Below are 17,725 nucleotides of genomic sequence, written 5' to 3'. Positions count from 1 at the left end.
ACAAATTAAAAATACGACCAACTATTTTCCCGCAGTCAGAATTACTTAGGGATATATTAGGATTTAAACATTATTACAATTTAAATTGAAACTAATATTCTTTTATTTTGTTTATCTATTATACCTAATGAGCAAAAGTTCACGAGATCGGTTATCTAACAAGTAGTACGACATCGATACAATATATTTCTGTTCTATTGTTACGTCACTTTACCCATGTTATGTATATAAGAATATATGTAGAGATCATTTAAAAAGATCAAGAGTAAAAACACTCATTCAGTTTGTTATCAATTTTTTCGTCAAGCGCGACTTCAATTGATTTATTAGATCTATCAAACTATTAATCAACTTTTCTTAAAATACCTAAATAACAATTATTTTTATTTAACTTGAACCCATGTACCGGCTTTATCTACTTGAATTAAAGTAATGTAATCGTTGTTAATGCACAAAACGGTCGAGGTGTGTGGAAAATTTAATTGAATTTTTATATCTTAAAATGTATTTGACATTCAAGCTGAGAGTTCACCTAATACAATACGGCAACCGCCGCCCATAAACATAAACAAGATGGAAAACACCGAATAAACTATGACGCCATCCAACAATCAAAGGAAAAGGAATAATCCAGACAAATTTACAAACTTTTTACAAGAATCCTTAATATTACGAATTCAAATTCAAATCATCTGTATCCAAATAGACTTGTTTGCAAACACATTTAAATCGTCTTTTTTTAATCTACTACAGGGTTCGGAGGGATGTTAACTGTTGAGAAGACCCCGCAAGAAACTCAACAATTAATCTTTTAAATCTCTGTTAACATTATGTGTTTCTATTTAAATGTACTATGTCTAAAATTATACGGTCGTTAAAACCCCATGCATGATCGGCTAACATCATGCACATTTGTCATTCAAGTAATAATTTAATGTGTAGGCTTTGTTAAATAAATGTTTTTAATAACAGTTTTAAACTTATTAAAAGGTAGATCCTAAATATCCTTCGGAATCTTATTATAACATTTAATGCCCATTCTCATAAAAGACCTATAAACTTTTTCTAAACGATACTTTAGAACAGCATATTTGAATTTGTATCTAGTTTTAATAATAATAATAAACTATATTTCCATAAACAAAATTAGCCTATGATACAATATAGCTATGATCCCACACTAAGTTAAGATTATTAAGATCGCTGTTTTTAAGAAACAGTTGAAGATTCCAGCACATATACAAAATGTTTGCGTAATTATATTGTGAACCTACGGTTAAAATACTTGCTTTCTTAAATTTCTCTCTTGATGATTCACAACTTCCCATGGAATAAATTGCGCGAAAAGCACGTTTTTGTCCAAAATAATATTCCATACAACAGTCTGCTATGAAAGTAAACTAAAATAAACTAATCTGGCAGTCTCAATATTTGTATATTTTAACCCTGCATACAGCATACGTCACATAATTTAATTCCAAGGTTTTGAATGTAAGGACACCATTGAGTTTTATTATCAAGAGTGATTCCAAGAAAAAAAGTGGAATCTATAAAATAGCGAGATTCGTTATCTAATTTTCCAGTAAAATTGGAATTATTAAAAATCATAATTCCAGAAAAGAAAAATTTAAGCATTTTGTTTTTTTAGCTTTTAACATTAGATTATTAGTCGTAAACCAACGCAAGTGACGCACCGAAGCACTATTCACATCTAATGTACAGTTATGAATTCTTACATTCTATAACATGCTTCTAAATTTCTCTTATGCAACATTTTTAGTAACAAATTTAGCAACTTGATCACCCGTTCAAAGCCAAGTCGTGACTCTTGGATGGTAATAGTAATTAGCATTAGTTTCATCTTCACGTAAGAGAAAACAATTGTCAACATAGTAAAACATTATATTATTGCAAAGAAATAAACTAATAGACAAGTCAATGCAATCAATGCTATGTAACACTAGCATCGACACACAATTTCCTAGGATTCAATATAAAATGGTTTGAATATGTATTATGAAATAACATAACTACTCTACTAAATTTATTTATATTTCAAGTTACAAATAGAAACAATGAAAAGACTATTTACTTAATAAATGAGAAAAGATATGTGATTTTAAAAGTTGTAAGTTTAATTATCTGCATTTAAAAAAAATCACTTCTAATATCTTTTTTTTTCTATAAAACACATAGGTATATATTATTTAATACAGAAAAAATGTGGAATACAAAAACGACAAAAGTTTTGAACCTACCATACGAAATCAACATTTGACCACGCTTCGTGATTGCATGGACGACTAAAAAATTGTTTCGTTTTTTAATCGAAAGATAGATTTGGTGAAAATGTTCATTTTCGCTAGTAGAACACACCTTTTAAATGATGATAATGATTTCCATTTTAGCTTGCATAGAAGAGACTACTCAAAGCCATTTTTTGTAGATCAGGGGGTTAAAATTTCCGCTTTATACGAATAATAATAGAATTTGCTTCGTATAACCCACCAATGTAAATGTACTCGTTCAATAATATTACGCCCTTTAGCACGAGAAGCCTACTAAACTTGGAGAATTATGCAAAGCAAATTCAATAATGACTCGTGTAAGATAGGCTTTTTGATCCCCCTGATAAATGAATAAAATATTTCCAATAATGGCCACTTTTATAGGACTTCTGTTTGAAGTCCACTTTATTTACTCAAAAAGCTCTTGTAGACAGTAACCCATCATAAATGCAATAAAAATATGTATCCCGTTTGTATCGAGTCATATAAAGTATACTAATTAAAAAAAAAACCTATACAAAGCTATAGTACATTATCTGCGAGCGAGCTGTATTTTATTTTGTAAAACCATGCGGAGCCGAAACTGATCGCTAGTATTTAATAATATGCTACCGTAATCGTAAACTTATAATATTGCCAATGTTTTGACCAATTGTTCAGTGCACTGGATAGTTTATATTTGTATAACTTTGTTGCATTTAGACACAACAATTAAATTTATGGTTGAATAAATTCTCATGTAAAATCAAGGCATCTTTGTTAGTCTCTATTTTATTCTTGAGATACAAAATACTAGAAGCGCATATTTATTAAGGGTATATGAAAAAAGAGGTAACGTAAATCTAATCGTCCATCATGATAATTTCGACACAATGATAATATTGTTTCATACGGTAGGTATTTTATCTATATCTCGCTTATGTACTAGCATAGCTACGTTCGTTAAATGAGGTTAGAGAAACCACGTCGTGATGTAAGTCAACAGGTAAAGGTTTTATTACACTATCAAATACATACCAATATAGGTCTATATTAATATATCGATCTAAAATATAAGAACAATCTTGATTAAGAGTTTAGGAAGCTAAATTGATTAGCCGACGAAGTCAATGTTAACGGGTCACGTATCACTAGATCTTAAAAAATGGGATTATTGAATAATTGAGATTTTTCAATAATTCCATGCCCATATTTTAGTATAAGTAATGTTACACTATTTAATACAGACGTCCTCTCTATTTTTCTATATTACAGATTATACAACGCGCAAAAATCAGAACCATTCGGTTTACGATTTACTCAAAACTATCGAGTGAACTGCAGAGTTCAATTCAAGGTCCTTTCTCCATTATCAAAATAACTTCTTAATCCAGCACCCAATACTGTTCTTTTGACATAGATTTATTGATATTAGTCATAATCTAGATCAACCTATATATCTATGAAGCTACGAAAATTAAACATTTTAATGTAAACAATACTGAGGCACTTGTGGGTTACCATTTTATTTCCATCAATTAAAAAAGGGTTCGGCATATCGAACCGCTGTATATATACCAAAAACATCAGTAAACACGAGCTGATATTAATTGGTTACTTGACCTATTTTTGTTTAAATGAAACAATTTTCGACAGAATAGGGCTTACACAAATACAATATAATTTTAAATCAACTTGGAAAGGAGAAGGTAATTTATTTGTACGTTTTTTGTATGTGTTTCATATTTCATTTTTGATTCCATTGAATGTGTTTATTTCCGCGTTAGTCTAATATTAATTTAATCAAGATTAAGAACGATATTTTTGTTTGGAGCTAAATATTAAAGTATTTATCTTTATATTAATTTATATTACGTTTATTACTGCTGTAAAAAAATCTATTTATTTACTAACTACTATCTTCTTAATACGCGGTGAGATTCAAGGTTACCACTTGGACGTATGACAAGTTTATTTGACTCTCATCATTTCACTCGTTTTCTTTGATAAAGCGTGAACTTATTTATATACACAACAGAACGCCAATACTTCTAACGTAGTTCTTTTGACGAATCGAAACATAGCATTGTAATCAGTTTGGCAGTAGAACACTAATGGGACATATGTACCCTACAGACATGCGTGCTTTCGTACAGTCACTCTTTGATAGCGTTCTCGTGGCTTCGATTTATAAAAAATATTATTTATCACTTAATAAGCTATAATTTTCCGTATACATGAAAGCAAATCTTAAATGTTTTGCAACCACCATACAATACCTACATAAGCGTGCATTTGATATTTTTAAACACTTTTACATATTATTGTAAAAGACACATTGTTCAAGCGAATCCGACAACTGTTTGTACAGTAAATTCTTGTAGAACAAATATATTTAATTATTCAAATAAACTACGTCCAATTGCAAAAACCATTGTTCAAAACTTGATTAAGATTCACGAAGTGTGACAGTGTGAAGAAGACAGTCGATAATAGGTAACTTCTGTTATTTAACATACATAATTTTAAGAGATACCTATATGATAAACAAGTGGACGCGACAATGACACAAAAACCCGACTGTGCAATATGTTTTTGTCAGTTTATCGTTATATTTATTTTATACTATCGTCATGTAGCTTCTTCTCGGTCGCCCTTATCTCCATAATAAAGACAAATCTAACGACATACTATTTATATATGATAAATAAAAATATTGTTATTAATAAGGGTATGAAAAAAAAACATAAAACGCCAATGTCATCCCTTATTACTTATTCAAGCAATAGTTTCAATCGACAAAAAAATTATCGAGATACTTCATTTTACTCTTGTTAAAAAAATGTATATCGTATTTAGATTTAGATAATACCATATAGATCGAGTGTCTCCATTCAAATGCTTTGAGAAAAGCGAGTCAACTTTTTTATACAATTTTGCGTAGTAAATAGTATGAATAAATTTCTTTATAACTTCTATGATTATTTTGTCTTATAAATCCTGCACCTTTTTAATGTGCAAAAAACTCATATTATTTATTAAATAATTAAATATAGATACGTTAAGATACAGTAAACGCGTAAGTACATATAATATTTCATTAATAAAAAAAAGAGTCAGCTAATTTGACAATTAGCTGAAAAAAAGTTGACCCGTTTTTGAGGCTTGATGTTTTATCTACATAATCTAAGATAGTACAATATTGTTTAAATTTGAATTTTCTTATGTATGAAATACATCAAGCCATTTAAACTTTATGTTGCGACTTCATCGTCATTCGTAATCAGATGAGATGCATATAGAAAAATAAAACATTATTTTTATTATTTCAAATATGCTTGAATATAGACGTTCAGTTTTATTAACCACGTTTATTCGAAAAATAGATGATTAAAAAATTAGTACAAAGACGAATACAGTCTACAACTAGATTTCGACCCGACGCTGAACGTTTATATCTACTATGTATGGTAGGTTTGTGCGTCACAAGTTGGAGGAGATATTTACATTGTATTAACTGGAACAACTTTAAAGGCACTTTCTTCTTTTTTTTTAAATAATTATTCACTTCTATTTATACTAGTATCGTTATCAACGAGAACGGTGATTTTATTACGTATCAAAGTAAATACTGATAACGGATTGACCGCACTCCAGATTTGTGTCATTGAAAAAGTATCAAATGCATACTTGTTAAGAAAGATAAATTTACAGTTAAGTGACACAACTGCAAGAATTTTTTATCTACTTTTTAAACTATGTAACCTCAAAGGAACATCTTTGATTTCTGATATTCATTTTGAAGTCGATTAAAAATGTACACAAGAAAAGTATTTTTAAGACACTGTAGGTTTTTCACGCCACTTAGATAACAATTTTACCTACCCATATGTAGATCACATGTAGATAATGTGTTGGTATCATAAGAAGCGACTAAGGGAACTTAATGGTCGAGAGTTGGACAGCAACGTCTCTTTTAAAACATCAAGAAAACCTAACCTGTTCAGCAGTGGACAGTTAACGGTTGATATGATGTATGTAGACTACATAAAAGTAATTGTATCTTAAAGTGATTGGTCACTAAACAAAATTGGACACGAGATACTTGATGGTATTAGAATCGAGATTTACGGATTTTTTTTTATTTTGTTTAAAAATTTTACTTTTAATTACAATATAATCAACAAAGTCGACAACAAGTCTCGATTCCATCGCCATCTAGTTTTTATTTTCTGTCTTTGTTTAGTAACCAACCACCTTAATAAAAAAGAATTTTCAATCTTTAATTTTAGTCTATTTGACGACTATTCAATATGATTTCGATTTGATCCCAATTCAATTAAATCAACATTCATAACGAAAATAAAAACCCTAATTCAATTACACACATTAGAAATTAGCATGCTTTCTATCTTTTATACTAAGTGACCGCGATTTTTATGTAGAAGAGCTAATATTCAAATTACTACTCGAATCCCAGTGATAATAGCGTGATACGGCCACTCTTATAGATAGTGACAATGTGATTAGCATTGTTATATAAATGCTTGGTGACGCAGACAGACATAAACAGAGACTTCTTCCAGATAGACATACTGAGCTCTAACGACAATGATTATGCAAATGATCTCCGTTACTATTACACTAAAAAAAATATAGGTCAAAGGGTTGATTGAATGCACTATCTGCATCGTACTCCGAAAATAATCCGTGTAATAATATTTACGCAGTCACAGTCTCCATCTACCATCATTAATCTGAATGATGGCTAAACACTCACTTCTAGCCACACACATGCTAGCAAAGTGTTGATAAAACGCGATACAGCGTTAAAAATTAACGAATGCTTCTAACTACCTAATGACGAATTGCAGGTCGTGAGCATATATATTTATTTGTTACACTATTTACGTTTCACATTATCAATACAAAGTAATTAGCGACTCCTAAGAAATACATTATTTCAATTTAAATGATTGTACTGCGCGAGGATTGAACACGTGATTATACGAAGTTGAAACAGTGAGTTAAACCGCTACACCATTCACGTCATCAATATAACCTAAGTTATAAATAGTATTGTAACATAGTTTTAAAATAGCGTATTGATTAAAGGTCTATAAGGCCCTAAAGAGCAGCCAGTAAATTTAATTGCCACTACAACAAGATTTAATATAAACACCCGTTTCAAATTCGGTGTATTCACCAGTAAATTAACCATATACAGATATGCATACATCGATCTACAATTTAACTCAAATATACTAGGAAATAGTAGCTGTACTACGTTCCAGTGGAAAGCGGAAAATCATTTTAGTGGACGTGTCTTTGTTGTATGTAAATAAAATTTCAATTTAAAACTAGTGAGCCTTTTGCTTCACATGCACGATTGCACGGGTACAATTTACAACAACAAATATTAACATAACATTCAATTTACACATTTACACATAAACTTAATTAGAATACGTTGTACTGACAAATTTTCTGTTCAATTCAATATTTATACTAGATCAGATTCACATTCGAAAAGCATTCATCGTCATCATATCAGCCGTTAATTGTCCAATGCCAAACATAAGCCTCCCCCAAAAGGGGATTATGCCAGTAATTACCACGCTTGGCAGGTGAGCTGGTCGCACAGCAATTAGTAGGAATTTATCAATAAACTAGTTTTGCTCGCAACTTTATCCGGGTAGGTCGTCTGGGATACATCAAATGACTAGAATAAAAAGTATACCCTTCTTTATCTCAAATAGTACTTACATATATTGTTGAGTCATAAACTAACAAACTCACTTTCACATTTATAGTAAGGATTTAGTAAATTGTGGACAATCGATGGACGCAAGTTATTCCAGACCTTGCTTTATGGAAATACGAAGGAAACCTATATTCAATAAAGAACGATGTCGAAATGACGACTATATTGATATCTTTAATCATAATCAATAACTGATTAAGCTAATAATTACACTGGTCAACAAATAAAAAATAAAAAATCGAGAGCAAAAAGGTTATAATAGGATGTTTATTGATTTAGTTTGCTGAATCCAAAGTTCTCAGATTTATTGTATCTAGTTCATAAGATACTTTCCTAAAATAAAATACTAGTATTGACATCTTATTATTTTTTTGAAAAACAAAAATCTCTCTGCGGCACAAAATAAAGTGTTAAATGAAATAAAATATTAATATAATAAAAAAAAAAAACATTAACTACTCAATACAAAGAATATACAGATATAATATGTAGTGTCGTTGGCACAAATACAGGTTGTTTTTTTTATTACGAGAACTTACGTGTATTTTTGTTTCTGGTAATATATATATATATATATATATATATATATATATATATATATATATATATAAAATAATGTATAGTATATTCTACAGCCAATCTAAAGCAGTGAGATAGAATATGATTAGCGGGTAATATAGTGCAGGAAAGTTGTATGCAAGATAAAAAGAAATTTAGGGTAAATACAAAGTAAACAGAATACTAATAAAATAAACACACATACAAATAAATATATATATATATATATATATATATTCCTAACAAAATAATATATTTTTAAAACCCTATTAATGAATAATAAATACAGTAAATATTTTAAGGAATGTGTAATGTTAATTAACGTACTGTACAACTCAAAGTGCCGACAATCGATAAGAAACGAATATTTTCAACTAAACATCACCAAAGACTAATAACTGTGATTACCAATTCGTTTGCCAAGCGTAGCTACTACTAACAAAACCCCCCCTTTAAGGGGGACGTCTATGGTCAACAGCGAACAGTTAATGGCGAATATACGTATAATATGACACGATGATGACTCTATACAAACAAATGCAATATAAGACAACTTACTTAGATGGAACGATAACCTCAACAATCATCTCAGAAGTGTTGCGAGAAATCAGTGGACACATGTATTTTATGGCGATTCATAGGGACGGCCTATCTAGCTATCGATAATGCAGGATTGAAATGACGACGAATAATGATAAAACTGCATTGTTCTTATGTAGAAAAACTTTAGTTTTTCAAATATGTATTTACACTGAATCTGGTTTGTAATACACCTTCTTTCCATTGCGTATAAGCTCAATTGAAATCGTTAATATTATTTTAAAACAGAACATATTTCCCAAAGATATTGTTATTTGAAAAACGGCAAGAAATCGAAAGTGTTTCCAATCTAACTTACTGGAACAGTTAAACACGCCGTGTAATATAAAAACTCAAACATTTATTGGCACCTTTTGATTGAAATATCTTTGCGACAAAAAAGAAATCCTTCAAAGAGATGCTAATTATTTAAATTACATCCTGTAAGTATGTTATAAAAAATTATAAGTATGGCTATTTATTAAAAAAAATGAAACCTACAGCTTTATAACTATTATATTACGGTATAGACACATCAAAGTGAAAATTATTAACTTGTTACTATAAATCATAGTTACAGTAGGCATAAGTTCCAGGAAGAACATTACGATATCAGATATATATTGACCCTGAGGTTACTGTATATGAAAACAAGGCGTTCGAATAATACAGCGTATTACAATCAATTATATATCCGCATTTAGCTAGATAAATTTATGATTTATCAATATATATCGCTATATAAAAAAAAATACCATAATATCTACAGCAATATCATAGTGTCCTAGTTTCGTCTTTTTTTTAAATACGCACGCGTAGAAGGCAGAGGCCAATGTCGTCACATCTACTAAACAAATATTGGAAACAATTCATTTCACACACAAACCACAATATATACCTATTATACTCAGTAAAAAGAATACATTACTAGTGATAGTTAAATCAGATGTCACAACCTAGTAACCTATCATCCAATTTACAACGTTACATGTGATTCTCATGTTGCGAGATGAACTATCCGGTCGTAATACCTTAATTGCTTCATAAAACGAGACATTAACAACTAAGTGTTGCTATTAACACGTCTAGACTAGCAATTACCTGTTGCTGTTGTTGCTGCTGCTGTTGCTGTTGTTGTTGTTGTTGAAGATGATTTTGCGCAACTAGCCTGATGCCGCTCAACTCTAACGATCTCGGATCTAGCGACCTGCTCCGTGGTTTCTCGGAGTAAAACAAATCATCGTCCCGTTTACCTTTCTTCCAGCGAAAGTAATTCGCCATCGTTACCATTAACAATCACAATATGTAATACATACTGTTTTTTATTTAGTCTACGAATGTGTCCGTTGTAAACATACGAATGTGAGCGAGGAGGTTAGATCGCGGAGGCATCTCCCTAAGTACTGAACGATAACGTCTATGTCACGAGGCGGCGTTATTGTTATGCAACGTAACGCCACCAACATCCAGCTGTGTTGTTCCGCTGCGGAACTGGGAAATGCGCGGCGAGATGCGCACGCGCCACTTACCGGCCTACAATCACAGAAATGCTACTATGGTCTGTTTCAATAAAACTTAATAAAAATATATAAACAAACGAATAGTTATCTTGATCCTTTAAAAATAGATTAATTTCTATTTCATTTAGAAAAAGCATCTATGATAATTTAAAAAAACATGGTAATTTTTTTTTCATTAAGTCCTATTGAAAATCTGTAGTGCCCATAGCATATAAATCACGGAAAATCTTTTCAGCACTAACAATTAAATGCACGGTGAAAATTGTAAACACTAAAAAGGTACAGTGCACAACAGTTAAAAAATTATCCTGCGATATTCTCACTCAACTATAATGCGATTCTTTTAACCAACACTTCAATAGATCACAATAAGTCAGTTGTCGGCCAAATACAAACGGGGCGCGATTGTTTCTCAGAGCTCTTCATTACACTAAAGTATGCGCACATTATCGTTAAACATAAATGTGACGTGCAATGAGTATGGATGAGTGTTACATTCGACATTGAAACAAAAATCAATTATACTATGATAATGATAATATTATTTACAAAGAAGTCGAAATGCTGTCGACTTTCAATATAATAATTGAAATAATTAAACAGTGGGCATTGTAATTAATAACTAAATATCTAGAGCAATATATTCTCTTTTGTAATTAAATAATAAATAGACTCAAATTTGTCCAAAGTAAAAAATATATTAAGTAGCTAAGCCCGCGACTTTGTCCGAGTGGTAGTCAAGATTAATTTGATTCGTAAAAACGTATAGCGATTATTTGATATGAATACTATCACGTGCACACTTTGCGCAAAATAACTGAAAGGATCTATTTCATTACTTAGTACCTTGGGTTCATATCTATTGGAAAATACCAAAGTCTGAAAACAATTTTGTAAATAGTTGCTACTATAAAAATGTAATACCCCCAGGTATATATATATATAATATAATTAAACTTAGTCCAAAAAAAAATTACAATTATCAAAATCGACTCAAAATTGGCAATGACTACGTGTAGCGCACATACACAAAAAAAAATTAAAAATGCAATCGAACTCAGTATCCCGGTTTTTTAATTTATATTACATGGTGTTACATTATATGTTTTTTAATAAATGAAGACAAAGTTGTCATCAAGAACATATCCTATCGTACAGTGCCTCTACAAACAAAAAACAATTTATCAAACATGACATGAAAAAAATAACATTTTTTTTTTGGAATAGATAAATTTATATGCTGGCATATTACAAAGGACAACTGGCTAACTAATCAACACATTATTGAAATCACTAGAAGTACAGACATTACAGACAAGTATTGAAAAAAAATCAATAAATCTAGTATTGGAAGATTACCATCTTCCGCGAGTATAAGACACATTATAATCTGTTTAAAGCTGCTATCCAACATAATTCATCATAATTCGATATCACAGATATCATGTTAGAAACTTACAAAAAACTTTGTTTTTTTTTTAAAACAAAGGTAGCAAACAAGCCTACAGGTCATCTGATGATAAACTATCATTGTAGCCTATGGACGGCTATACCGATTCTCTAGCGATCAAACAATTCCTCAAAACACAATCCATTATATAAGCATAAAAACAGACAGAACATAAAAAGAGACGCAAAATCTCGCCTTAGACTTAAGGGCTCGAGCTTGGGATCGTCAACAATTCTCATAGCCCGTCTTTGAACCGCATCAAGAGGATCAAGCTAGTATACAGGTGCTCGGGCCCATAGATGAAAGCAGTACTTCATGTGGGGTCGGAGTTGCGGCCCTATATTCTACCCTATATTCTAGATGACCTCGGAACTCCACATTGCTGGAGATGTCAAAACTGAGGATCCCAATACTTTTGGAGATGTCAGTAGATGTATTCTAGCACTGCGGAGCCATAGTAAATAATTTTTTTTTTTAACGATTAACGCGCAAACTTGTTCTTAGATGGGTTAAATTGGATTAAGTTTAGTCGTCCCCAATTGAGTACTCTAGCAAGAGTACTCTCGATTTCAAAGACAAGTTGTTCGCGGTTAGTCGCCACAACTGAACGAGGATATAGTAAACATCTCCAGTACGATCATCTGCATAACAATGTATGTCGACCGTAGCCAGCAAATCATTAATATGCAGCAAAAACAGCGTTGGGGGCAACACAGAGCCTTGTAGGACGCCGACATTAATGTCCATGCTGTCGGAGCTACTATCGTTAACCACGGTTTTAATGCATCTGTTAAACAAAAAGCTGGCGATACATTTGCATAATCCCTCGGGGAGCCATTATGAAGGCAATTTCGACAGAAGACCTTTATGCCAGACCCGATCGAAAGCCTTTGCTATATCAAGGCTAGTAACCAACGCATCACTCTTACTTTCAATTGCAAGAGCTCAGCGGTGTGTGAGGTATACTAGAAGATCACGAGGTGAACGATGGTGGCGAAAACCGTATTGGTGTTCGCTTAACATATCGTGACACTCCAGGTATCCAAGGAGCTGTGTATTAATTTCACGTTCCATCACCTTGAGAGAACACAAAAACGTGCAATATACAAATAGCATACACCAATAACTAGAATAAATCATATTATTTCCTATTAATATAATAAATACGAAAGTATGTATGGATGGATAGATTACACTGGTAGATTATATCCTAACCTAGCACATAGGGGAAAGGGATTGTTAGTAATGGGTTCTGACAGCCCCATTGCTAGCTATATAATAATAATAAACTCTTTATTGCGCTCAATAGAGATGTATACAAGGAGTATATACAGAATGAGCATATACAAAAGGCGGCCTTATATATGCCTTATATGGCCTGAGTATATGCTAAAAGCAGTCTCTTACAGACAACCAGAAAACAAATACCCTATCAGGTCGACCTCCACGCGATTCACCCTGCAAACCATCATGGTTAATTGTTATTGAATTCTTCACGATGGGCAGACTGACCTGTTTTCATCCTCATCAATCAACTATCACTGGTGCCCCACCAGCGTTTACTAATAGCGCAGACAAGGTCACCATTCCATTTTCAACCACTTTTACAACCACCCAGCTTGCAAAATTATATGTCTGTGTATTACAATAATGACGATAATTGCCAGAAAATTCATTTCAATTCCTAGGTCCATATTTCAATAATATTCTTTCTTATTATTTATTGGTCTATATCGAGAGATTTAAATAAACTTCAGCGTTATCAAGTGCAGCACATATAAAAACAATATCTTGCCTGTATATAAATCACCTAAACGCAATTACACTTATAGTCATATTGTTCTAAATCTACCAGGCGCCTTGCGCGGTCGGTCAACGGTATTTTGATGCAATCCACCACACATATATGCTCATGGGCGTATTTGGCGGGAGAGGGGGGAGGAATGGGCTGTGCCCACTACAGAGTACTCTGGTGGCTACCCTAGAATCAACAACGAAGCTTTCATAGGCAAAAATATGTGAAAATACGTATGTATTTTTACATATCTTTAAAATAATTTTAAATACACCAATGCGTATATTTCGAAATAATTTATAAAGGAACAACATATTTTATTAATTAAGTGTATAGATACTCACAGGAGTATAATGTGAATTAATACAGTATTGAAATCCTGCAAATATTATAAATAAAAAAAAACTCAATTTCATGCTTAAATGAATATAGCTACGAATATTAATGAAATAAAACATTTGGCGTTCCATTGTTTCTGCCTACCCTAATGGGAGACAGGCGTGACAAGTATGTATGTATTAATGAAATATCGTACACAGATCCTATCCTAAATAACTATATAGACACTTCTTACTCTAACACATGAAAACAGAACTACGTGAAACAGCTAAAACGAAAATATTTTTATACTTCTGATGTGGATGAGTTATAAATTTTCAATTACTCGTATATACCTAAGGTTATTCCGATCAATGTCGGAACTCTTTCGACATTCTTATTCTAGTCTGCAAGTCGCGTAGTCCAAAAAAGCAAAAGTAAAACCAATTAGAGCCTCTGCTTTGAGGAGGTGGGCGTTGACAGCCACGACACAGTTATTTTTAACTAATGTGGCTGTTATCGTACACTACCCTACAATTGTAATTTTTTATGGTTCCAATGGTTCCAATTTAATTACAATCGATAATATTCAGTCTACAACTGATCATTCTAAACTGCCGCATAAAAACCCATATACATGAATACATTTGCTTTTTCAAACGACTTCAAAAAAAGAAGGTTCTTGATTCAAATGCATTTTTAATGTTTGTTAACTCATAACTCCGTTATTCATATTTATAAACCAATTTGGAAAAATATTTTTTATCCAAAAAGCTATTCTCTTAGATTGGTCTCATAGATATGTGATCGAAATCGGTTTAGTAATTTGGTTTTAAATTAAAATAACTCGTCGTGCCACTATTGAAGCCTGTTTTTTAACCAAAGACATTTATTTCTCATACAACTTGAAGTATGTGATGACAACACCTCTAATATAATTGCGTCCAGTATATTTCTGTCTATCGTATATGTCGATAGATTGGTTTAGTATTTTTCAATTAATATTTATATATTTTTAAGAACCTGTTTATGGAATGGCAAAATTTTATTTAAGCCATCTAGTAATAAATAAACACAACAGTACTTACCCTCCGCCTTTCAGAGCCATCTGTCGGTGGGATCGAGGCTCGACCACGGAAGATGTCCATCACTTTAGCCATGGCACTAGGGCGACGGTTGGGGGGCACCATCACAGTGTGGTAATACTGTTGGATATAAAAGTATTGTTCAGTAGAGTTTCATAATAATAAATATCAATTGTTTTTGTTACAGAATTTGAAAGGAGAATATATAAATAAATACGTAAACTACGTCAGAAGTCAACTGTTCACATGATGCTCTGATGTTGCCACACTAACTCGAGTAATAGCAGTATTATATATAGATGTAAGAATTTAAATAATAGATTATCGAGCAGCGAAATATAATTTTAACTTTTATTTAACTTACTTTTATATGATAGATTTGTTTTATTAATACAATCTTTTTTCAACCAACTTCAAAAAGAAGAAGGTACCTAAAAATTATTAAAATAAGGTGTGAAAATTTGTGATGATGTTTGGATGTTTGTTACTCAATAACGGTATAAGAGTTTGATTTAAATTACGTGAATTACAACTCGTAATTATAATACATGGATAATAATCGTAATAAATTCACCGTGTCGATCTCGGCATAGAACGGGCAACCCCTTCTTTTTCCCTTGGTTGTCGTAAGAGGCGATTCAGGGAACTTATAATCGAGGGATGGGCAGCAGCGATTACATGGATAATAATATTAACCTTAGCATCACCACTGGGATGCGGGTGAGCGGATCCGTCCTTTGCTTTAACTGACGCAGTCTTTGAACTAGGTCCCGGTTCGGCTTTAGATGTCTCGGCCTTCGGCGATTCCGATGACTTCTGCGAATCTTTCGCACTAGAGCCCGACTTAGTCATGCTCTGTAAAAATTAAAATACACTTAATTTCTGGATTATCAAATAGGAGTGGAAATATATAGCAAATCTCTATATATTCTAGTTATAATATCCATGTACTGGACCAATGCCGAATATATTAAAAGTTTGTTACCCATAAAATAATATTAGGTTGGTACCCAATATTATTTTATGGACTTTTAACATATTCGGAAATAGATATCCGACCTGTATCGGATAATGACTTTTTTCCGCCATAAATATCCAACAGAACCCAATATATATCTATATATTGAGTTCTGTTGGATATTTATGGCGGAAAAAGTCATTATCCATTCTGAATATGTTAAAAGTCCATAAAATAATATTAGGCTAGCACCCAATATTATTTTATAGACTTTTAACATATTCGGAAATAGATATCCAACCTGCATCGGCTATATCAAAATGGATAATGACTTTTTTTCCGCCATAATTATCACACAGAACCCAATATATAGATATCGGTATCCATATGGCCCATAGCTATATATATAAGGCAATAAGTGTACAAAATTTTGATAATGAATTATTAAATGAAAAATTAATAATAGATTTAATAGTCAAGACGAACGATAGACAAGACATCATCAAGCAATCATGACCTACTAATTTTGCCTTTAAATAGCTTTGCTTATAGGGCCATATTATGATTTGAAATGTGAGATATGGCAGTGAAATTATTGCATACAGAAATATAACACCTCAGTCTTCAGAAATGGGAACACATGAGAGGTACCATGGACGACATTCCGTATATTAATCGTCAGGTTGGTTTAATTCAAATAAATTTAATTCAAATATAAAGTCACCTGAACAGCAGCTTTGACTTGCTGCATGATGGACGGTTGTTTCTTGGCATCGCCGCGAGTTTTGGACTTGAATATGTCGAAGAGTGCGGGCCTACGACTTACTCCTGATGTACCTAGAATATTATAACAACAAGAATAAGAACACGGTGTATGTTATATATATGATATTCTATAAAACTGTCCTCAGGCAACATAGCATTAAGACGAGTCTTTATTGAACTGATTTCTTTTTAATTTTACATTATACAAGTGTGAAAATTATTTTTTTTTTTTTTGTTTTATTCAACTTAGAAAGGCAAACAAGCTGACGGCCCACCTGATGGAAATTGGTAACCGTCGCCTATAGACATGAGCAGTACTATGGACATAACAGAGTATATTGTTTCGCCTATGATACCCTCCATGCGTTGCCATTCCTGAGGACTCAGGTGTTATTCTTGCTTTGTACCCAATAAATTCACGCCATACCGAAACCGAAACACTTTAAAACGAAACACAGCCATACAAACACAAATGCTTCACGGTTGAAACACGAATGGGACAGAGGTACCCAAGCAATCGACTTTTGTACAAAGTCTCCCTCTGGTATAATTAATTAATGTCCCACAAAATCATATGCAAACCATATGTTAGAATGTTATAATTAATGAAATTTCATTTGCCTATACTTAATACTTATTGGCAAATTTTAATCACAAAGTAGTAAA

General features: G+C 32.0%; 1 protein-coding gene across 2 annotated transcripts in view; it reads right to left on the bottom strand.

Moving 5' to 3' along the window:
- Nucleotides 1-17,725, bottom strand: part of LOC113518942 (uncharacterized) — a 116,070-nt gene that overhangs the window by 72,505 nt on the left and 25,840 nt on the right. For both annotated transcript variants that reach the window (XM_026903981.3, XM_026903989.3), the window contains exons 5-7: nucleotides 17,019-17,131; nucleotides 16,033-16,191; nucleotides 15,340-15,456 (exon numbers count right to left, since the gene is read on the bottom strand). In XM_026903981.3, the coding sequence (XP_026759782.1) occupies nucleotides 15,340-15,456; nucleotides 16,033-16,191; nucleotides 17,019-17,131 (389 nt within the window). The remainder of the gene's footprint in view (nucleotides 1-15,339; nucleotides 15,457-16,032; nucleotides 16,192-17,018; nucleotides 17,132-17,725) is intronic.

The sequence above is a fragment of the Galleria mellonella genome, unplaced genomic scaffold, assembly GCF_026898425.1.
Source record: "Galleria mellonella isolate WM207_F2 unplaced genomic scaffold, CSIRO_AGI_GalMel_v1 utg33, whole genome shotgun sequence".
In the NCBI taxonomy this organism is placed as follows: Eukaryota; Metazoa; Arthropoda; class Insecta; order Lepidoptera; family Pyralidae; genus Galleria; species Galleria mellonella.
This window is presented reverse-complemented; position numbering and strand designations above follow the sequence as displayed.